This window comes from Salvia splendens, chromosome 6 (genome assembly GCF_004379255.2).
Source record: "Salvia splendens isolate huo1 chromosome 6, SspV2, whole genome shotgun sequence".
Taxonomy (NCBI): domain Eukaryota; kingdom Viridiplantae; phylum Streptophyta; class Magnoliopsida; order Lamiales; family Lamiaceae; genus Salvia; species Salvia splendens.
In genome coordinates this window covers 19,724,956-19,749,295 of record NC_056037.1, presented here as the reverse complement: position 1 = coordinate 19,749,295, position 24,340 = coordinate 19,724,956, and the positions used below count along the sequence as shown (strand labels likewise).

The 24,340-nt window shown below is 44.6% G+C and overlaps 1 protein-coding gene across 1 annotated transcript; it reads left to right on the top strand.

Moving 5' to 3' along the window:
* Positions 1-14,565: 14,565 nt before the first annotated feature.
* LOC121809474 (plasma membrane ATPase-like) lies at positions 14,566-24,340 on the top strand. The gene is made up of 13 exons (XM_042210119.1): positions 14,566-14,731; positions 15,031-15,249; positions 15,326-15,463; positions 15,554-15,868; positions 15,951-16,397; positions 16,475-16,597; positions 22,034-22,138; positions 22,207-22,516; positions 22,594-23,108; positions 23,242-23,415; positions 23,499-23,681; positions 23,758-23,939; positions 24,088-24,340. Exons 1-13 carry the CDS (start codon positions 14,690-14,692, stop codon positions 24,182-24,184), a joined length of 2,850 nt encoding a protein of 949 aa, XP_042066053.1. The 5' UTR covers positions 14,566-14,689; the 3' UTR covers positions 24,185-24,340.

Genomic DNA, 24,340 nt, shown 5'->3' with positions numbered 1-24,340 from the left:
ACCCTTGTTTCACACTAGTGATCTCTCTCTTCAGCGCGCTCGTCTTTAATGACGGGAAGAATTCCCCTAAGAATGCCGACTTGAAATCTGCCCAACTCTCAATGGAATTGGGGGGTAATCGCATGAACCAGGTGTTAGCCTCCCCTTTTAGAACGAACGGCAAAGCCTTCAATCTATAGTCATCCTCGGTCGCCCCTGCTGGCCTTCTCTGTGCCTTACAAATCTTACAGAACTCATGAAGGAATTCGTAAGGGCCTTCATAGCTCTTTCCACGGTACGTGGGCATGATTGCAATAACATGGGGCTTCACATCACAGGCTGTCTGCCCCGGGGTGACTACTATGGCTTGCGGTGGTTCTCCTTCGGTATGCGCATTCAGCGTTCCGATCTCTGGATCGTCATCATCGTGGTCAGCCATTCTCCTTAGATTGCCTTCCAACTGTAGCACTTGTTCTGGTATTCCTCCTTCTATGGTGTCTTGTTCATCGTCACTACTCGAACCTAAATCAGATAAAGCTGTCGACAGGCCGAATCGATTGGTTACGAGTATAGAGCCTCGCTGAAGTATCTTCGGTCTCATAAACTTAAATAACAAGAAAGAGAAAAAATTATCCACAATATATACGCCAAAGTATCACACACAATAACAGTTAATAACGCCATTCATCCCCGGCAACGACGCCATTTGAAAGAGCAGGTTTGTGTCAGGTGTCGTTTCGAGCACTGGATGTATCCTACTGATCAGGATGGAACCCCAGCTATGCCTGAACCTGGTATCAATAAATCCTCAACCCACTTCTACTGACTAGTATAGTGGACGTAAGGGTTGAATCCCACAGAGATGAATGCGCTTTGGGAATTGCGATATTCTGGAAAGGTTGGTTAGCTACCACGCTTTGGGTTGAGACTTTATCTAGGCTGGAATTTAAGGTGGTATTCTACTGACTAGGAGGTGGGAAAGGTGTTGGACAGGCGGTTGTGTACGTGAAAAGTGGGGAACATGGTTTTCAGGAAGTATATGGAAAGTACTAGTTTACTATAAAAGGTTAAACAGAATATCAGAGGAAAAAGAGGTAGTTAGGTGACTAGGCCTACAGATCTGAAAAGGGACAGCTGAAAAGTAAAGAAAAGTAAAGGACAAAAGCAAAAGTAGCTAAAAAGTAAAAGTGGTCCCAAATTTAGATGTGGACATTGTCTTCTCCAACAAGTATGAACACAAATCAAACAACTCAGATTCCATGAATGAGAAATGCAGAATAACAACTTCACAAGAACAGATCTAATAATTAAAACTCCAAATCAAAAGATTAAACTAACGAAACTGAAATTACGCTTACTGGGTGACATGCAAGGTGACAGAATAACGTAGACTATACTTTCTAACTTAACCATTTCAGATCTAAAATCTAACAGCTATCTAGACTTGCAAACTCAGGCAGATTAACTACAGAAATGAAAACATGCGATTCAACACTGGAAATTACCGTAACTACTGGATTTAAGCAACCTAGGCAGAATGAAACAGATTCAACAGAAAACGATGCTCAAAGACAACTTCATTGCATAAAAGGTGTTTGGATCTAAACGAAATTCTTCAAAAGCAAACGGAAATTGAAAGTGCAACAAGTCCAACGTAAGAAAACACGTAAAGATTAACTAAGAAAGCAATTAAAGATTGTTTGCCACTCCAGGTGATGAAACTGCTAACTCTACGAAACACGCTGACTGGAACGAAAGGATGTGGAACTCCGGCAAACTGATGAGCTTCAGGTGACCATGGCTGTCGGCGAGGAATGAGAATTCGAAAGATAATGCTGAAGGATTGATCTACCGAAGAGAGACTGCTAACTAAGCGTAGGAGTTAACTAACTAACTGATAATGATTCTATCTCCAAGTGACTTTCTTTTACAGGGAGGCCTCCCTTGATTTTTAGGATAGACTTCAAACATGAAATGACTCTTTTGCCCCTTTTCTTGCGGCTAATCTTCCCAGCAATCATTCTTCTCCATCTCGAGCCTTTTTGGCATGCATACTGGTCAGGATAGCAACATCCTGACGCCCTTTTTACCTGAATTCTCCGAACATTCTCATACTGGCTAGAACATTTCCCTGCACACTTTAGCAACTGTTTTGCAGAATATATTCCAATTATGCACATTATACTGACCAGTAACCAAGGCCTAGAATACGACTTATCAGTTACCGACAACACTGTTGGCAGGGCAATCGGAATGCCTCCAATGAGAAGGACCAACATATTGCCAATTCCACTCTTGTACTTCCTATGTTGAATCGCGTACAAGACTACAATCTCAATGACGAGCCCAATGGCGATGGAACAGATGCAGAAGTTACCGATGGCGGTAAGCACCTGAACCAACCACTCCAAGAAAAGTTCAGACACGACAGATAGACCGAGCCTAGAACTACAAACACGGTTGGAAAAACACAACCTTTTGGAAGTGGCCGACGTTCTGAGTGCTGTCAACAAGGTGTGCTGCTGAAGCACGCTTGTCGTTAGTGTGAGTGTGTGTATAATAAACTTCTAGATCGAGCTGACAAGTCCAATGAATCCACTAAACACTAGGCCTAGGAACTCAAGGCGACGCGGAAGACTCTGTCGATGGACACACAAACTCTCGCGTTTCAAAGATCCCTCAACCCGTTATACTATAGACTAGTATAGAGAAGCAAGGGGTCGATCCCACGAAGATGGACACGTAAGAAAGCATCTAGAGATTTTTGGTTAGAAAATGGCTGCTGCCACGCAAACTTGGGTTGAGATATAACTACTTCTAGACCTAAGCACGAAATTAAACACTAGACCTAGTAAACTGTACACAACATGCAGACATCGAACATCCTTAGATCTATGTAATTTTAAACTTACTTCCTCGACCAAGCAAACAATTACCACCTATAGCTAAACATAACGCAAATAGAAGTGGGGACCAAATTCCAGAAATATCAAGTACGGAAGAAAGGCTGCAACTAACAAACTATGAACCTAACTAACAATGACATGCTTAACTTCAGCTGAATCAAACACGAAGATGAAGAAAACAGAGCACATACCGGGATTCGAACAAAATGTAAAAATTCGGACGTCGGAAACTTGCAAACAACCGGAAATAAAACAGATCTACGTTTACTAAGGCGAAATGAAATGAAAACACAAAAGCTAGGCCTAAATCTCAATCACTCTTCAGATCCAACGTCGGAAACTCAATCCACTCCGGATCCAAGCAAACCGAACCCAACAGCAACCAAAATCAACTCCATAGTTCCCGATTCACCCAGATCTACTTCGATCAACACCAGATCCCAATGATTCTACTCTAATAAACAACCAGCATGGAAATCAAACATCCAATTCAGTAACCAACAAGCTTAAAGTAAACGACATCCATAATTCAAAACTCAAAAGCAGCTCAAATACGGAAAACAGAGATTTCATAAACTACGAAGATTCAAACGAGAACAGGGCCGAGCTTCAAGCAATGAAGCTCGGTGAATTCCACAAAGTAACTAAAATAAAAAATGGGAAATTGTTTCTTCGCCCTCTGCAAGGACGGTTTTATACACATATTCGAGAATTAGAAAGCAATCGTGAACCCAACGGGACCCCCTTCAAAACTCCGAAAATCCCCTAAGTATGCAGAAGTATGTGAGCTAAGAACCAGAGGCCTAAGTGCCAAAAGTAATGTCCTCCTCTAGCCTTGCATGCTCTCTTCCTTATATAGATGCGGTTAGGATCTTCTAGAAACCTTCGCAGAAATCTCCATTCCGCCCTTCAGTTTCACGATCCCCCCGTCTAGTCAATTTCCTCCGCATTTGCTCACTTATTCGTCGTATTTGCATGGTCTTTGTAATTCACCTTCTTTGTTCCTCGACCTGGCGAATTCTTCTGCACACCTGGCTTAAAACATATGTTAGACCCTATAATTGTATTAATTCAACCCCTAGACCTATGCATGAAATTAGCCTTATCAAACTGCTCACACTTAAACCATGCTTGTCCTCAAGCATGAAAGACAAGAAAAAAGATATAAGGCGAATTTCAATGCACAGTTCCCATGAACGACTCTACAAACAAGACACGAACAAAACACAAACTACTAGACCTAGACATACTACAGACTCACAAGGAGAAAACAAACTTTTAAAGAAAACACAGAGAAAACACAAAGGCATGAACTAGCTTCAACTTTTAAGCAGTCGTCCCCACAAGTTTAAGATCTATCTGATTCGTCTACAATCTCCAAATCCTCCCTTTTCCTTCTTCTACCTAATCGGTCTGTCAGTTCGTCAAGATAGCCTATTGATTTCCCACTTGTTGGATTCACTCGACCACTCATTCCTCACCAGGGATGTTAGGATCGAATCACTCTTAAGTCAATGTTACACCACTGATGCGTCGGGTTATGAGAGTTTCTCCTTTCTATAATTCTCCTTTCTCTTTAAATTCTTGGGTCAAATTACTATTGCTTCCTGCCCTTAGGTAATTTTTAATTTCCTCTTTTTTATATTTTCCCCTAGACTTCGTCCAACTTATACCTCCTTTCCCTGGACATCGTCCAGCTTATACCTCCAGAACCCAATTTTTATTTTTCTCCTTACGACTCTTCTCCCTAAGCATCAAGTGGTGGCCCCTTTTATATAAGTTAGCTCACAATGTATAGGCTTATAACTCACATTTATGGTGGGGCTTCACAACTAGGTCATCTAAGGCATCCCCTACCGTCCTTACTTCATTCAAACAAAATTCAGCTTATTAAGGAAAACGACCTCAAAGTTGATATGCATCCTTTCTTCAATTGCTCTCACTAAGGGGATCTTGCCTTATTATATTCACTGGCTCATGCGTCATCCATAAAGAAACTAAACCTGAACTAAAGACACCTAAACACAAAAACAAATACTGCACTCACTCCATCCCCCTCCCACTTCACTCCAGCTTGTTCCCAAGCCATCCCAGTGAAGGGGGGAAACAGGGAAGTAAAACCCAGTACAAAACACACAACAATAAACAAGACAAGACATGCACAAACAACACAAACTTCTCACACTTAGACCGAACATCGGGCTAAGTGGGAGAAGTGCAACAGACAAAAGCCAAAACATGCATAAAAGAACAACCTCTTCTCACACTTAGACCAAACATTGGGCTAAGTGTGTGAAAGCACAACACATATATACAGAATAAAGCATGCCGGGCAAAGAACATACAAAAACTAAAAAGAAAGAAGAAAGGAAAAGAAAACAGAAAAGTAGAAGTTACTTGTTCATGGGGGATTTAATTCGGGGTCTGGCCCCCGCGGGAGCCAGACTTGGGCGGTACGTAAGGTCGGGTCACCTTTGCTTTCTTTCTTGCCAGCGAATCCGGCTGTTCCTTCACTTCCTCACTCGGTTGTTTGGTCAATGTCCTCTTCACAGTCAGGGTCTTCGATGCCGATGGGGCTAGCAGGGGTTTAGACGCGGGCGGGGGATGCTGGGGAGTCGAACTTCCTTGCCCTGGCTGGGTGGACACCTTGCTAGGTCCAGTAGGCAGTTTCGCCTAGGGCTCGGAGAAGGTCTCCTTCATCCATTTTGACATCATCATCATTAACTCCACAGCCTCCTTCATCTGACCGCTGTGAGTCGACGACTTCCCCAACAAGTCAGTCATACGACCTTTTAGGGCCACCATCTCTTCCCTGACCATCCTGATTTCTAACCTCATCCATCCTACCTCCTTTCTCATCTCCTCAACTTCAATCTTGGCTGCTGACTCGATAACTTCCGGTTCTCGCTTGACCTGGGGCTCCGCTCTGCCGACTTCGTAGAAACAAACCTCATTCCCGTGCATGTACAACAACCCCTTGTTAAAAAAGTAGTCAACGTTGAAGACTTCTGAGGGTTCACACATATGCACCTCAGGGGCAGACTTGGTGATCTTCATGATAGTGTTTCGCTGAAGGTAAGCCCCCAAAAGGTGACAAGTGTACATGTGTCGGGATGGGTTGGCGGTCATTTGATGGCATGCTTGGGCTAGCCAGTAGCCTAAGTGCACCCTTACTCCCTTGGCCATGCACCAAGTGAAGTATAAATCAGCAGTTGTCAAAGCCGAGTTGGCAGTCCCCATGAGATTGTAGCTGATGAAGGTCTGAGCAAATCGAAGTATGCGATTCTCTATATGAAACCCCTTTGAAATACTTGTCTTAAACTGTCCCACCTTCGGGTGGGTGATGAACTCCCAAGCTGATTGCGGTTTGAACCTAGGCGTAAATTTCGGCGCTCCAACCACCCTATCATTCCATAGCCCCTCATCATCCTCCGTACGCGTAAAGAGCCCCATTCGGAGGGACCATTCGCGGATACTCATTTCGTGCTCTTCGGCGAACAGACGGAAGGTGATGGAATCGGCGTCCAAGTCAGTGGTTGATTTCAAACGGAATGTAGAAAATAACTCCCGTGCCAGCGCCGTCGGGACCTCCACAAAACTGTGCTTCAACAACCAATCGAAACCGATGGCGTCAATGAACTGCCGGAATTCTTCATCAGAATCTATCTCCTTCAGTTCTTCGGGATCATATCGTTTTCCAGACTTAGCAAGTTTACCCGGACCACTCCGTTCCTTGTAGTCTTCCTAGGTCCAAAGTGACCTCCACAAGCTAAAGCATGGCAATGATTCAGCACATCCCGCTACTCCCATTCTGGAATACACATCCTAATCACCTGGTCAGCTCCCATTCTCTATAGATATGGGTCGTCCCAAAAATAGTACTTGGCTCGCTTTTCAGTTTCATCTTTTAGGCCCGGGTGATTTCTTGAGAACTGGGTACTTCTCCAGTGACCAAGTAATTTGCTAGGTCTGCGAACCAAGGCTCGGCGTTCAGTTGACACTTCCCTTTTTCAGAATCTCCTGGACCTGTTAACACCATTACCATTTCCCAACAGATGGGTCTGGGAAATGTTCCTATACAGTACAGATGCTCCTCCGGGAATGCATCAGGTATAGCTTCAACCGTCTCTCCTTGGAAAATCCTGCTCAAGTGATCAGCCACTTTGTTTTCTGTCCCCTTTTTGTCTCGAACTTCCCAATCAAATTCCTGCAAAAGTAACACCTAACGGATTAATCTTGGCTTGGATTCTCTCTTCGCCAACAAGTACTTGATAGCCGCGTGGTCAGTGAAGACTATCACTCTCGACCCCAGCAAGTACGGGCGAAACTTCTCAAACGAGTATACTACCACCAGCATTTCCTTTTCCGTGGTGTCATAGTTCTTCTGGGCTTGATTGAGTGTTTTCGATGCAAAAAATCACATAGCTCTTCCCATCGATTCTTTGACCTAGTACTGCCCCACTGCGTAATCACTTGCGTCACACATTATTTCAAACGGTAAACTCCAGTCCGGCGCTCTGATAATAGGGGCAGAGACTAGTTTATTCTTCAGTAGCTGAAAAGCTTCCCTGAACCCCTCATCGAAAACGAAATCAACTTCATTATGCAACAAATGGGTGAGTGGTTGGGCGATCCTCGCAAAATCCTTAATGAATCTTCTGTAGAAACCCGCATGACCTAGGAATCCTCTAACTTCTTTCTGATTCGTCGGGTAAGGTAATTTTGAGATCACATCAACCTTCGCCTGGTCTACCTGTATACCCCTCTCTGAAACTACATGCCCTGGGACAATTCCTTCAGGGACCATAAAGTGGCATTTTTCAAAATTTAGAACCAAATGCATTTCCCGGCACCTCCTCAACACTACATCCAAACTTGCTAGACAGGAGTCAAAAGAATTCCCATACACGGTGAAATCATCCATGAAAATCTCGATGCAATCCTCCAATAAATCCGAGAAGATACTCATCATGCACCGTTGAAAAGTGCTCGGTGCATTACACAGCCCAAACGGCATCCTTCTAAAAGCATACGTTCCGAAGGGACACACAAATGTAGTCTTCTCTTGGTCCTCGGGATCCACGTAGATTTGAAAGTATCCACTGTACCCGTCAAGGAAACAGAAATATTGCTTGCCTGCCAAACGCTCCAGCATCTGATCAATAAAAGGTAAGGGAAAATGATCTTTCCTTGTCGCTTCATTCAATTTTCTATAATCGATGCACATCCTCCACCCAGTAACTAGTCGAGTGGGCACCAGCTCGTTCTTGTCATTCTTGACAACCTGTATTCCTGACTTTTTAGGTACCATATGGACCGGGCTAACCCATTCACTATCAGGTATCGAGTAAATGATTCCCAGCGAAAGCAACTTCAAAACTTCCTTCAAAAGTTCCTCTCTCATGTTCGGATTTAGCTTGCGTTGTGGATCTCTACATGCCTTCGCGCCTTCCTCTAGCCTAATGTGGTGCATGCAAAGATCAGGACTGATTCCTACCAGATCGGAGAGAGTCCATCATATGGCTTTCTTGTTTCTTTGGATCACATTCAGCAATTCCTCCTCCTGTTCCTTGGTCAAGTTGCTATTGATGATAACGGGAAAAGTCTCATTCTCTTCTAGATAAGCATACTTGAGGCCTGGTGGGAGCATTTTCAGTTCTTTCTTCAGGGTACTTGCCCCCTGGGGCAAGGGATTTTTCTCTGTTCCATCAGATATCATTTCTTTCCCCGACCTAGAAGAACCTTCCACGCTCGCCACGTGAGGTGTCTTCCTTGACCCAGCTACTCCTGGATTTGTGCAGAATTCCAAGATTGCTTTAGCTAGCTCATCATCTGATAATTCACTTGTGTTCATTGCTTCACACCATCCAGCCACTTCTCTGTCGATAGAGTAACTCATCTCTGAATTTTCAATTTGTTCCTGCATCAATTCTGTCTCAAGGTATTCCTGGACCAAGGGGTTAATAACATCGATAGCATGTAAATTTTCTACATCAAGAGGCTTCTTCATTGCTTCATCGATGCTAAAGGTATATTTTTCCCCATTGTAGTCGAGGCATATAGTTCCATCAAAAACATCAATTATAGTCTTGGTTGTACGGAGAAAAGGCCTCCCTAGGAGTACACCGCTAGACTCAGCAGATTCATTATCACTCATTTTAATAACATGGAAATCGGCTGGATACAGGAAATCATGCACCTTGACGATGAAATTTTCTAAGACTCCCTCTGGACAGATACACGATCTATCTGCCAATTGAATTACCACTTTTGTATCGACCATCCCTACTCCTACTAGCTTCTTGTAGATGGAAAACGGTAAAACATTTATCGATGCCCCTAAATCACACATGGCATGCTCAATTCTGACATCACCGATTGAAATAGGCAAAGTAAACATACATGGGTCAGTGCATTTTGATGGCATCCTTCGCTTCTGAATCACTGCTGATACATTTTCTCCAATCAGAATCTTCCCGCTGGGCCTCGTCTTCCCAGCTATAAACTCCTTAATGAATTTGCTGAAGACCGACAACTTCAAGGCTTGTAGGAATGGTAAATTAATCTCCAACTTCCCGAAAATGTCCATGAAGTCCACCGGTTCTTCCTTCTTTTTCTTAGCTTCCCCTCGACTTGGGAATGGTTTCAGTAGTTTCCCTGCTCCAGTAGATCCTCCAGCTGAGGGCTCTCCAGTTCCTTTTCTCACCTCCTCATTTTCTACTTCCGGCTCTAGATCTATGAAAAATGGCTCTGCTTCCTTTGGTAATGGCTTCTCCAAATCTCCTGCCCTAAGGTCATCTTGTCTAACGGGACTGTTTCCCGTTAAGTTCCCAGGTCTAGAGTTTGTACCCTTGTCGTTCCTGCTTCCTGTGGGGTTTGTCTCCTCATTCGTCTTCATCTCTGGAGCACGTTCGTCTTGATCTCAATGGACCTCTGTCGCGGATTTATCACTATGGCTTGAGCTGGCTCTCCATCTAGATGAGCAGTGAGCGAACCGATCTCCGAATCTTGATCGATTATGTTCGCCATGTCCCTTATTTCTTCCTCCTCTGTGCTTGTTTCCGAAGACGATTTAGGATCCTCCCTTCCTGACGAGTTCTAATCCTCTTCACTTTCCGAACCAAACGGAAATGGATCTCCCGTAGATAATCCCGATCTGGTGGTGACCGTAGATGCTGTGTCCTTGACCTGCCAAATAAACTGATCGTTCCTCCACTAAGATGAGTCACCACAGTGTCCAATCCGCGAGCCTCTGCTCATAAACTGAAAAATAAAGAAAGAGAAAGAGAAATTAAAACTATGTACGCCAAAATCCTCTAAGCACAATCACAAATTACGCCATCCATCCCCGGCAACGGCGCCATTTGAAGCACGCTTGTCGTTAGTGTGAGTGTGTGTATAATAAACTTCTAGATCGATCTGCCAAGTCCAATGAATCCACTAAACACTAGGTCTAGGAACTCAAGGCGACGCAGAAGACTCTGTCGATGGACACACAAACTCTCACGTTTCAAAGATCCCTCAACTCGTTATACTATAGACTAGTATAGAGAAGCGAGGGGTCGATCCCACGAAGATGGACACGTAAGAAAGCATCTAGCGATTTTTTATTAGAAAACGGCTGCTGCCACGCAAACTTGGGTTGAGATATAACTACTTCTAGACCTAAGCACGAAATTAAACACTAGACCTAATAAACTGTACACAGCATGCAGACATCGAACATCCTTAGATCTATATAATTTAAAACTTACTTCCTAGACCAAGCAAACAATTACCAACTATAGCTAAACAGAACGAAAATAGAAGTGAGGACCAAATTCCAGAAATATCAAGTACGGAAGAAAGACTGCAACTAACAAACTATGAACCTAACTAACAATGACATGCTTAACTTCAGCTGAATCAAACACGAAGATGAAGAAAATAGAGCACATAACGGGATTCGAATAAAATGTAAAAATTCGGACGTCGAAAACTTGCAAACAACCGGAAATAAAACAGATCTACGTTTACTAAGGCGAAATGAAATGAAAACACGAAAGCTAGGCATAAATCTCAATCACTCTTCAGATCCAATGTCGGAAACTCAATCCACTCCGGATCCAAGCAAACTGAACCCAACAGCAACCAAAATCAACTCCATAGTTCCCGATTCACCCAGATCTACTTCGATCAACACCAGATCCCAACGATTCTACTCTAATAAACAACTAGCATGGAAATCAAACATCCAATTCAGTAACCAACAAGCTCAAAGTAAACGACATCCATAATTCAAAACTCAAAAGCAGCTCAAATATGGAAAACAGAGATTTCATAAACTACGAAGATTCAAACGAGAATAGGGCAGAGCTTCAAGCAGCGAAGCTTGGTGAATTCCACAAAGTAACTAAAATAAAAAAATGGGAAATTATTTCTTCGCCCTCTACAAGGACGGTGTTACACACAAATTCGAGAATTAGAAAGCAATCGTGAACCCAACGTGACCCCCTTCGAAACTCCTAAAATCCCCTAAGTATGCAGAAGTGTGTGAGCTAAGAACCAGAGGCCTAAGTGCCAAAAGTAATGTCCTCCTCTAGCATTGCATGATCTCTTCCTTATATAGATGCGGTTAGGATCTTCTAGAAACCTTCGCAGAAATCTCCATTCTGCCCTTCAGTTTCACGATCCCCCGTCTAGTCATTTTCCTCCGCATTTGCTCACTTATTCGCCGTATTTGCATGGTCCTTGTAATACACCTTCTTTGTTCCTTGACCTGGCGAATTCTTCTGCACACCTGGCTTAAAACATGTGTTAGACCCTATAATTGTATTAATTCAACACCCCGAGACCTATGCATGAAATTAGCCTTATCAGCTGCCTTACCAAAGAAAGTCTCGATTCCGGTGAAAATGACAATAGCCTCAATCTCACCTTGCTTGCAGGTGGATCCTGAAAACACTTCACTCCCGGGCTTCTTCGTGACAGGCAATGACTCACCGGTGAGTGCAGACTGATCAATCTTTAAAGGATCGCCTTCAAGGAGACGAGCATCAGCCGGGATAATGTCTCCCAACTTGATGCTAATTATGTCTCCAGGGACAAGAATAACAGCTTCCTGCTCACTCCATTTCCCATCTCTCAATACCTTAACAGAATATAAATAACGTAACTAGTTTGGAATAAGCCTGAACGGAAAAGTGCGATTAACAAGAGACAGAAGGAGTATATAACCTTAGTCGTGGGCGCAAGACCTGCCATGAGCGCAGCAGCAGCATTGCCTGCGTTGTTCTCCTCGATGAAACTAATGGTGGAGTTGATGATCAACAACGACATGATTCCGACAAAATCTTTCCAATCTGGTGATTTGACCTGAAAACAAAACAAGTGACTGAGTTCACAAATCACATGAGAGTTGGACACTTGAGTCGTAGAATGAGATTACATCTCCGTTGGCCAAAACGAGGGCGATGATAGCCGCAATCTCCATAACCCATGAGAGGGGATTCCACATAAACCCCAAGAATAACAAAAGCTTGTTTAGCCCAAAAGCCTCGAGCCTGGCTTCGGCCTCTCTTGATGTTAATCCCTTCTTCGAACTATGTAGATGATCAAACACATCCTCTAAAGGTATGTTTCCCTGAACTCACCACAACAAAAATGAAGAAATAACAATGTACATAAACACTCTCATCATATATTACAAACTAGAAGTTGAGGGAAAAAAGTGACAAAAATAACAGATTTAATGTAAATAGTTAGCCAAAAAGACACACATAGCATGCTCGTGATCTAATCTTGGCACTAACAAAAAGAGACACATAGCATTATGAAATCCAAATTCAATTGAAAATTATAATGTATCTATTTGGAAATGTATGAATATTAGCAAATACTAGTAAAAGTAATCTCCTATACAATAGTCAAACCAATACCAGGTAAACATTATCCGGCTTGATATCTTGCAATTTGGTCATCTTTGGACCTCACAACACTGTATATTCAATCAAATCTCCTCTAAAGAAAATGACAATGGAATTGGGAGTAGAGAGAGAACCAGAATCGCAGTGTTTTTGAATCTTGGAATATGTAAGTAACAGAAATCCTTGCAAGGTGGAGAGGTGTTTGTACAACTCCATAACTAACTATTCTCATGCGCTTATACTTGGTGAATTAAAATACCTTCTTACAAATGGAGACTCACTTTTTATAATCTAATTTATTAATATCATGTCTCATTTTATTTTTACTATTTTGATAAATAAAGCACAAATTCCACTAATTGATTTAACTCAAATTTTATTTTAAAATTAATACTCCATATAAAAATGAGTCTCATGTTCTATTGACATTTTTCCCTATATTTCTTAAAATTCATGTTAATATGAGATAAGACATCTAATGACATATGGAGAATACATGACTACATAAGCAAAACATTAAATATTTGATTAAGCTCATAAATAACTCAATAATAATGGAACATAAAATTAGAAAATCACAATATAGTATGACTTTAGTACTTTTTTTGTTCGGAGAGTGCTCAGTAAATCTATTTTACTGATCACTTTTCCTATTTAACGAGTACTCTGGTGCTTACTAATTAACATTTTTTATAATTATAGAACAGAGTTATTTATCACTGTATCTCGACATATAAAAGAATCATTTTTTCGAATAATGCTTCACACAATTTCCTTGTTTCCCGAAACACAAAGGAACCAAAACAAACATGATTAGTGGCTTCCATATCCACCATCCATTAATGTATGACAAGCGTTTACATAAAATATTTCACTGTTTAGACATATTGAGGCCTTGGGTAAAATTTTAAATGAGTCTCCTCACGAAGATTCACACAAACCTCAACTCTCCTTTCCTTTTTCGTCCAAGTAAAACTAACTTAACTTGGTTGGCTCGGTCATGAACATCGATTCCTAAAATTGGATAATAGCTCCAAAGTATTATGTGCATCGAGTAGCATAAGTATTTCCTTAATCGGGGCACATGATTTAAGAAAATTATGTTACGTGATTTAAGGAGGAAATAAAATAAAGTACAGAAATAAAGAAAGAATAAAGTAAGAGAGGAAGGAGATGATTGTTTTTTTCCAAAAAAAAATGACTCAATATAATACAAGAAATACTCCCTCCGTCCCTTAAAAATCAGAACTTTTGAAGCGACACGAGTTTTAATGCAAAATTAGTAAAATAAAAGAGAAATAGAAAGAAAAGTATGTTAGTGGAAAATGGGTCCACCTCAATAGAGAGAGAATTTCTCAATATGTGAGTTTTACAGTGTAGTGAATTTTAAAAGATAGTGGAGAAATCCTCATTGTATTCCCAAAGAAGTGTGGTTTTGTGGTAACGGGCATAACGATTTTTTGTAATTAAAAACAAGGCACTTCGAAAAATATATCCAATTATTACATGCATTAAATTATATTTCCAATAACATTATATTTGTTAACCCATGCACTTATATAATTAAATCTCCCACTTTGGCATTGACTGTGGTTACATTTCCAAATCAGGCAAATACTGATTGACAAAGTCATTTCGTATAACATGGTATTGTTGTGGTCCAAATTCAATTCCCTAATTATAGAAATAGTAAATTTCAAATATAGTAAATCCATCAGTATAAAAGCTCTCGGCTCAGATTTTGACAATCACACACTCACTGAATAAAGGCAGCTACCAATTATACTCCAATTTATTGTACATAACTGCTTAGTTCAATTTCCATTTCAATGAACAAGTGTGTTGATAGCATATTATTGAGGCCAATTTGACTATTTGGACGTGGCATACGCAGAAAAGATGGCAGGTTTGGAGGAGATCAAGAATGAGAATGTTGATCTGGTAATGTTTTTATTGATTTTCTTATTTACCTAAATTTTGCTGTTGTGTTGAATTTATTTTGAATCTTGATATACAAAAAATCGTTGTTACATGTGCACGTAGAAATTTTGTAGTTTGGTTGGAGAACTCAGAATTAAGCTCAGAATTAAGCCCAAAAGACTAGTCTGTTAGGATAGAGAGCCGATTTAGTGTATATATTCTCACAACCGGTGTGAGACATTGAGTCTGTATTATCTTATGATATGTATTGAATTGAAGTCAGATTTGATAAAAGTGTTTGTCGATTTTCGGGAATTCAGGAACACTTACCTTTGGAGGAAGTGTTTGCTAAGCTGCAATGTTCGAGGGAGGGATTAGCATCCACGGAGGCGGAGAGGAGGCTCGAGCTGTTCGGGCCAAACAAGCTAGAAGAGAAGACAGAGAACAAGCTTTTGATATTCTTGGGGTTTATGTGGAATCCCCTTTCATGGGTTATGGAGATTGCTGCTATCATGGCCATTGTTTTGGCCAATGGAGATGTAATAATATAACCCTTATCCTCAAACTAGCATTAGATTGTGAAGAGAATGTGACTCCATCTTGTTTTGTTTTCAGGGCAAGCCACCGGATTGGCAAGACTTCGTTGGAATCACGTCGTTGTTGATCATCAACTCCACCATTAGTTTCATCGAGGAGAACAACGCAGGCAACGCTGCTGCAGCTCTCATGGCTGGTCTTGCCCCCAAGACTAAGGTTCATTATACTCCCTCTGTCTCATGTTACTCGCACTTTTCTGTTCAGTCTCGTCCCAGAATAATTACATTTGTTTATATTTTGTTGAAGGTATTGAGAGATGGGAAATGGAGTGAGCAGGAAGCTGCTATTCTTATCCCTGGAGACATAATCAGCATCAAGTTGGGAGACATTGTCCCGGCTGATGCACGTCTCCTTGAAGGCGATCCCTTAAAGATTGATCAGTCTGCACTCACCGGTGAGTCATTGCCCGTCACTAAGAACCCCGGGAGTGGAGTGTTTTCAGGTTCCACCTGCAAGCAAGGTGAAATTGAGGCTGTTGTCATTGCGACTGGAATCAACACTTTCTTTGGTAAGGCAGCACATCTCGTTGACAGCACTCAGAACGTCGGCCACTTTCAGAAGGTTGTGCATTTTTATCAGTCTTTGTAGTTCTAGGTTCGGTCTATCTGTCGTGTCTGATCTTTTTTATGAGTGCTTTGTTTAGGTGCTTACCGCCATCGGCAACTTCTGCATCTGCTCCATCGCCGTTGGGATTGCCATTGAGATTGTAGTGATGTACCCGATTCAGCACAGGAAGTACAGGAGTGGAATTGACAATTTGCTGGTCCTTCTCATTGGAGGCATCCCGATCGCCATGCCAACGGTGTTGTCTGTTACCATGGCCATCGGTTCCCACAGATTGTCGCAGCAGGGTGCTATCACTAAGAGGATGACAGCCATTGAGGAAATGGCCGGGATGGATGTTCTCTGCAGTGACAAAACCGGGACTCTCACGCTAAACAAGCTCACTGTCGACAAAAATCTGATTGAGGTATTTTCAAAAGACGCGGACAAGGATCATGTCATCCTTCAAGGAGCTAGAGCATCGAGGGTGGAGAATCAGGACGCCATTGATGCTTGCATTGTCGGAATGTTGGCTGATCCTAAAGAGGTATACGTATGGTTGTATCGATTATATTTTTGGTTGAAGCGAACTACTACCATAATTTGTTTGAAATTTTACTACAGGCAAGAGCCGGGATTACTGAGGTGCATTTTCTTCCGTTCAATCCTGTGGAGAAGCGGACTGCTATTACTTATATCGACAGCAAAGGAGATTGGCACCGCGTGAGCAAAGGTGCTCCCGAGCAGGTAATTGATCCTGGTAAATAGTAGGGGAAGATTTATATCTCTTTGTGATACGCGCTGGAGAGTCTACAAGCGGGGAAGCAGGGAGGTAGTTTGGCCCAACCAAACGGCTGAGTAAAAGAAGGAGTCAAAGCTGGAAAATCTCGGCAGTAGTTAGATGATATTTCCTGATTTATTTCCTGATTTATTGTTGCATCTTTTTAGCATTATCAGTTATTTGTAAGCCTTTAAATATTGAGGAACCGAGAGAGGAAAAAGGCATCTTGGGAAATCAGTATTTTGGGCGTTTAGACGCAGGCCTCCTTGGTGAGGATTGTTCTCTCAATTCATTTCAATTCCAGTTAGTTTATCAATAAAGCCGGGTTCTTATTTCCTTTACACGCTGATTCTATCTGTGTCAACAATTAGTGTGTCCCGTAAAGTGACAGACTTGAGTACTCCCTGTGCTCGCATACTCCGGTGGCCTTAACTCTAACAAATTGGTGCGGTGACGATGGTGGTTGGTACTCGAAACACGGACTCCAGGTTGGACGGATTAGAGAGGGCGACCGGTGAATTGGAGAAAGGTGTGGATTCACTGCGGGAGTCAGTGGGCGTGCTGGACGCCCGGTCCCAAAAAACGGACGACCGGATCGCGGAGGTGGCTTCTCAACTCGAGATGCTCGTCGCTGAGTTGCGGAAATCCAGTGGCAAAACGGGATCAAATGCTGAGGAATCTTCGGACAACGTGGATTCTAATTCCACGGACAAGACCGCTGCGACACTTACTATGCCTCCCTTTGACGGTTCCGAGGCCGTCGGATGGCTGGCCAGGGCCGAGCAATACTTCTTGGTTTCGAATACCCCAGCTGCCAATCGAGTAAAGGTGGCGATGGTCGCGTTGGCAGGCCGAGCCCTACCTTGGTATCAGCTCTTGATCAAACGAACCCCTACTCTCTCTTGGGATCATTTTGTGCAAGAACTAATGAAACGCTTCGGAAACAACGGTGCTCTGGATGAATATGAAGCGTTCGCGGCTGTCCGCCATACCGGAACCCTTGCGGACTATGTAGCGGTTTTTGAATCGCGCCTCGCCTTGGTACCAGATTTGGCCTACCACCAATATCTGGGTTTCTTCTTGGCTGGCCTTCGTCCTGAAGTTCGGTTGCAAATGAGGGCAGCCAAAATCACGAACTATTCAGATGCGGTCCAGTTTGCTCTAGACAGTGATCAGACCCCCGGGTCTCAACCGCCGGCCTCCAGTCCCTCACTAAGCTCCAACCAGGCTGGCAGTTCGGTCTCTGCCCCTGGCCGGCCGGTCTCCAAAGGGTACTCCCAATCTTTTTCTTCTCAATCGGTCGGGGTACCTAACCGGAACCCATCGCGCCGGTTTCGGAACATGACGACGGAGGAATACCAGAAGCATCTCGCAGCAGGCACGTGCTTTCGTTGTGGCCTGAAGTTCGGCCCTACGCATCGTTGCCCCCCTAAGACACTCAACGTGTTGGTGTTTGACGAGGAGGAGGCCGACCCATCCGAAGGTTTGGAAGAGGAAGATGTTCCAGGAGAGTTGCAGCTATCAGAAATGTCCTCACACGGTTTGGATTCATCTCAAACCATGAAGCTTTGTGGATGTATTGGGCATCATAAGGTGCTGATTATGGTGGATAGTGGTGCTAGCCACTGCTTCATTTCGGACCACCTCGCAACCTCGCTGGCTTTGCGGGTGACTCCGACAATTCCTTACTCTGTCACACTAGGAGATGGGTCTAAGGTTCGGGCGACCGGAATATGCTGCGATGTCGCTCTAACCTTGGAATCTGAGGTGTTTACAGTTTCTTGCTACGTGTTTCCCCTGCGAAACATCGATGTCATCCTCGGTGTATCATGGTTGGCTTCTCTGGGGGATGTCACAGCAAACTGGAGTGATCTATCTATGAAGTTCTCGGTGCAAGGTCGATTGGTGTTGCTTCGGGGCGACCCCTCCCTGACTCGGCGGGCGTGCTCGGCCCGCGACATCCAGGCCCTCGACGTGGGCGATTCGTGCTGGGTTCTGCGCTCGATGATCAGTACCGTTTCATCCGACCAGTTTGGGCTCAGTGGAGCCTTATCAGCGAAAGAACAAGAGCAGCTGAGTAGGTTGACGGAACGGTTTCCGGCAGTCGTCAACACTCCCGTGTCACTCCCTCCGGCTCGGAAATCTGATCATCGCATCACCCTACAACCGGGGTCGTCGCCCGTGTCAGTCAGACCCTACAGATACAACCACCTGCAAAAAGATGAAATGGAGAAATTGGTGGCTGAAATGCTAGCATCCGGCGTTATCCAGCCTAGCACAAGCCCGTACTCAAGCCCGGTTCTCCTCGTGCGGAAGAAAGATGGATCGTGGAGGTTCTGTGTGGATTATCGCGAATTAAATAAGCGGACCGTGCCAGATAAGTACCCGATTCCGATTATCCAGGAATTACTCGATGAGTTACACGGCGCGCGGTGGTTTAGTAAGATCGATCTTCGGGCCGGTTATCATCAGATCCGCGTCGCAGCCTCGGATGTCCCAAAAACTGCATTTCGCACGCACTCGGGACACTATGAGTTTTTGGTAATGCCATTCGGCCTCACCAATGCTCCCGCCACGTTCCAAGGCCTCATGAATGACATCTTCCGCCCTTTTTTGCGGCGACACGTCCTGGTCTTCTTCGACGATATATTAATATACAGTAGCTCATGGGAAGCACATCTTCGACATCTGGAACAGGTTTTCCAGCTTCTCCAAACCCATTCGTTGGTGGTTAACCCGAAGAAGTGCGTGTTAGGCCGAACGGAGGTGGAGTACCTCGGCCATATTGTATCCTTCGCAGGGGTTAGAATGGATCCCTCCAAAGTCTCCGCTGTTATGCGCTGGCCGACCCCCTCCACCCTCAAGGGGATTCGCGGATTCCTGGGCCTCACCGGGTATTACCGCCGATTTATAAAAGATTATGGGAAAATTGCAGCCCCTCTCACTGCCTTGTTGAAGAAGGCAGAACCGACCCCACTTCGACGCACTTGGAGTTGGCCAGCCGAGGCGGACAAAGCCTTTCACGACTTGAAACACGCTCTCACGACAGCCCCCCTTCTCCGCACCCCAGATTTCTCTAAGGAATTTGTCGTCGAGTGCGATGCTTCCGGTCGTGGCCTCGGCGCGGTCCTAATGCAAGACCGCCAACCCGTCGCATACTTCAGCAAGATGTTGTCATCTCGTTGGCTCGCTAAATCAGCCTACGAAAAGGAACTTATGGCATTGGTACTCGCCATCCAGCATTGGCGCCCCTATCTCTTGGGCCGACGTTTTGTCGTCTACACAGATCAACGAAGCCTGCGGCAATTATTGGCGCACCCCTTGTCTACTCCGGCACAACAAAACTGGGCAGCCAAATTATTGGGGTATGACTTCTCAATTGTGTATAAGGAAGGACGGCTCAACCGGGCTGCTGATGCTCTCTCACGCCGGGACTCCGAGCAGCTGGAGTTGGCGGTTCTCTCTCGACCGGTTTGGGCAGACTGGTCTGCTGCGCAGTCTTCATTGGCAGCAGACGAACCGCTCCAGAGGATCAAATCGGAGCTGGAGGCCGGGCGACCGGCTGCACCACATTATGAGCTGGTTCACGGCATCCTTTTCTACAAGGGCCGTTTCGTTGTTCCTTCCAACTCTTCTTGGATCCCTAAACTGCTGGCAGAATTTCACATCACCCCAAGTGGGGGTCACGCAGGAGCCTACCGGACATATAGGCGCATTGCTTCAAACGTCTACTGGCCCGGCATGGTCAAGCATGTGACAAATTTCGTTGCGGCTTGCGCAACCTGTCAACGAAGCAAAACCGAGACCAAGGCCCCAGCGGGTCTCTTGACGCCATTACCCATTCCAGAGCGCATATGGGAGGATGTGAGTATGGATTTCTTATCAGGCCTGCCGAAGGCTGGGGGCGTGGACTGTGTGTTCGTGGTGGTCGACCGTTTATCTAAGTATGGCCACTTCATGGCCCTTCGCCACCCATTCTCCGCCAAGCAGGTAGCCGAGGTGTTTACTAAGGAGGTGGTCCGTCTACATGGGATTCCCCGGTCCATCGTCTCTGACCGTGATCCCATTTTTCTCAGCTCGTTTTGGCGCGAACTGTTTCGGGCAACAGGCACTCAACTCAAAATGAGCTCGGCTTACCACCCGGAGACGGATGGCCAAACGGAGGTGCTGAATCGCTCCCTTCAAACTTACTTGCGGTGCTTCTCTTCTGACCAGCCCAAACAATGGAATAAGTGGTTGGCATGGGCTGAATATTGTTACAACACCAGCACCCATTCCGCCTCCGGCATGTCCCCTTTCGAGGTAGTGTATGGTCGCCCTCCTCCCACAATCCATGACTTCCTACCTGGAGAAGTCCGCTCCCAAGCGGTCCTGGACAGCCTTCGCTCCAGGGACGAAATGTTGGTCCTACTAAAGGCTCATTTGGAACGGGCCCAGCAGCGGATGGTCGCCTCCGCCAACAAGCACCGAAGGGAGGTAGAGTTCGCCGTGGGCGACATGGTGTTTCTTAAGTTCCGCCCTCACAGGCAGACCACTCTTTTTTCGGCGCAGAATAGGAAGCTGGCCCCTCGATTTTTCGGGCCTTTTCGGGTGGGAGCGCGGATTGGCAGTACGGCCTATCGCTTGGAGCTACCAGCAGACTCTCGAATCCACCCGGTTTTCCACGTCTCCTTACTTAAACGAGCGATAGGTTCAGAGGTGCCCGTCCACAATTTACCTGCTTCACTGTGGGCCACAGATCCCCCGGTGCTTCCCGAGCAGGTACTGGATCGGCGTTCGGTGACTCGGGATGGGGAGTCGCATGACCAGGTCCTGATTCAGTGGCTCGGTCAGGAGGTTGACGATGCCACTTGGGTCGATGTGGCGGATATGCAAGGTCAATTTCCTCATTTCCGCCTTGAGGACAAGGCTTCTTCGACGGCGGGGGCAATTGATACGCGCTGGAGAGTCTACAAGCGGGGAAGCAGGGAGGTAGTTTGGCCCAACCAAACGGCTGAGTAAAAGAAGGAGTCAAAGCTGGAAAATCTCGGCAGTAGTTAGATGATATTTCCTGATTTATTTCCTGATTTATTGTTGCATCTTTTTAGCATTATCAGTTATTTGTAAGCCTTTAAATATTGAGGAACCGAGAGAGGAAAAAGGCATCTTGGGAAATCAGTATTTTGGGCGTTTAGACGCAGGCCTCCTTGGTGAGGATTGTTCTCTCAATTCATTTCAATTCCAGTTAGTTTATCAATAAAGCCGGGTTCTTATTTCCTTTACACGCTGATTCTATCTGTGTCAACAATTAGTGTGTCCCGTAAAGTGACAGACTTGAGTACTCCCTGTGCTCGCATACTCCGGTGGCCTTAACTCTAACACTTTGCGTAATCATTTGGCCTAACTGTTAGTTTTTTTCCTAGATCATTGAACTTTGTAACCTCAAGGATGATGTAAAGAAAAAATCCCTCTCCATCATCGACAAGTTTGCTGATCGTGGGCTTCGTTCGTTGGCAGTTGCTGAACAGGTAAATCGGTAATGTTTTAAATGGACATGTATAAAAATCGGAACTAATGCTTATGATTGATTTTTTAGACTGTACCTGAGAAGACGAAGGAGGGTGCTGGTAGTCCGTGGGTGTTTACCGGTCTCTTGCCACTTTTTGATCCTCCAAGGCACGACAGTGGGGAGACAATCAAGCGCGCTCTTCATCTTGGTGTCAATGTTAAGATGATTACCGGTGATCAGTTGGCTATTGCGATAGAGACTGGCCGGAGGCTTGGGATGGGAACGAACATGTATCCTTCTTCGTCACTTCTCGGGCATCACAAGGATGGAGCGATTGCCAACCTTCCTGTGGAGGAGTTGATTGAGAGGGCTGATGGCTTTGCCGGAGTCTTTCCTGGTTTGCCTTAACAAACTTTTAGTGCATTCGCTGTCCATGCCATCGAATACTAACCCGTTAATTGAATTATGGCACAGAGCATAAATACGAGATTGTGAAGAAGTTGCAAGAGAGGAAGCATATATGTGGGATGACGGGAGACGGAGTGAACGATGCCCCGGCTCTGAAGAAGGCAGACATCGGGATTGCAGTGGCGGATGCTACTGATGCTGCGAGAGGTGCATCAGACATCGTGTTGACCGAGCCCGGATTGAGTGTCATCGTGAGCGCTGTGCTAACGAGCAGGGCCATCTTCCAGAGGATGAAGAACTACACAATCTACGCAGTTTCCATTACCATCCGTGTCGTGCTTGGTTTCATGCTACTCGCACTCATCTGGAAGTTCGACTTCTCGCCCTTCATGGTTCTGATCATTGCAATCCTCAACGACGGAACCATCATGACCATCTCCAAGGACAAGGTGAAGCCATCCCCCATGCCCGACTCGTGGAAGCTCAGGGAGATTTTCGCAACCGGGATTGTGTTTGGCACTTACCTTGCTGTGATGACTGTTGTTTTCTTCTGGGCTGTTCAAGAATCTACTTTTTTCACAGTAAGCCCCCCTTAATTATCATATTGCCTTTTACAATGTCCTTGTTACAGACAAAACGAGAGAACTCATCCCAAGAGACTAACCTGAACATTGAGTCCGTAACGGTACTAATAAGTATTTATGATTGTTACAGGATAAATTTGGTGTGAGGCCAATCAAGGACAACTACCACGAGCTTAACTCGGCTATATACCTTCAAGTGAGCATTGTGAGCCAAGCTCTCATCTTCGTGACCCGGTCAAGAAGCTGGTCTTACATAGAACGCCCCGGTCTGCTTCTCGTGTTTGCTTTCCTTGTAGCCCAAATGGTAAGTCACTTCCTTGAGAAGCCTTTATTGTGGTTCAACAGCATAGACATTGAACATTGTGTGTGTTATAATGCAAAACACAGATTGCAACTCTAATTGCTGTGTATGCAAACTGGGAGTTTGCAAGAATCAAGGGGATTGGGTGGGGCTGGGCAGGGGTGATCTGGCTATACAGCCTCATTTTCTACATTCCCCTCGACATATTCAAATTCTTCGTTAAATACGCGCTCAGCGGGAAAGCATGGAAGAACATGATTGACAACAGGGTATATTTCCATCTCTTTCCACATCAAATCAAACACACACATATAGTGACATAACAAACTTGGAATTGGTGTGCAGACGGCCTTCTCGTCGAAGAAGGACTACGGGAAGGGAGAGAGGGAAGCGCAATGGGCATCGGCTCAACGCACACTCCACGGCCTCAAAGCTCCGGATAGCTCTGAGGTGTTCAATGACACCAGCAACTATAGAGAACTCTCTGAGATAGCGGAACAGGCCAAGAAACGCGCAGAAGTTGCAAGGTAATGAAGGATCATATATAGCGGTCCCATGTTACTTGAGTCATTTCATTTTTGCACTCGTTTTGGGAAAATGATAATAAATAGGTAAAGTGGAACAGAGGGAGTAGTGAGCACAATTAAATAGTATTTGTTTGGATTGAAATAACAGACTGAGGGAGCTGAACACGCTGAAGGGGCATGTTGAGTCAGTGGTGAAGCTCAAGGGGCTCGACATCGACACGATACAGCAGAACTACACCGTGTGAGAAGAAGAGAAGATAGCGAGAGAATGGAATGCACATGCTGAAATAAAGGGAGAGGAACAGTAGAGTTGATTCATTGTTTTTGGAGCTGCAATCTATTTTCCAGTTTATGTTAGTTTTGCAAAGTCGAATAATAAGCCATGTATTATTTCTTCTTCA

Excerpts from the sequence above, each read along its gene's own strand:
- LOC121809474 (XM_042210119.1), top strand. The coding sequence starts at position 14,690 with ATGGCAGGTTTGGAGGAGATCAAGAATGAGAATGTTGATCTG. Across the intron at positions 14,732-15,030 it reads AGAATGAGAATGTTGATCTG|GAACACTTACCTTTGGAGGA; the intron begins GTAATGTTTTTA and ends TCGGGAATTCAG. Across the intron at positions 15,250-15,325 it reads TTGTTTTGGCCAATGGAGAT|GGCAAGCCACCGGATTGGCA; the intron begins GTAATAATATAA and ends TTTTGTTTTCAG.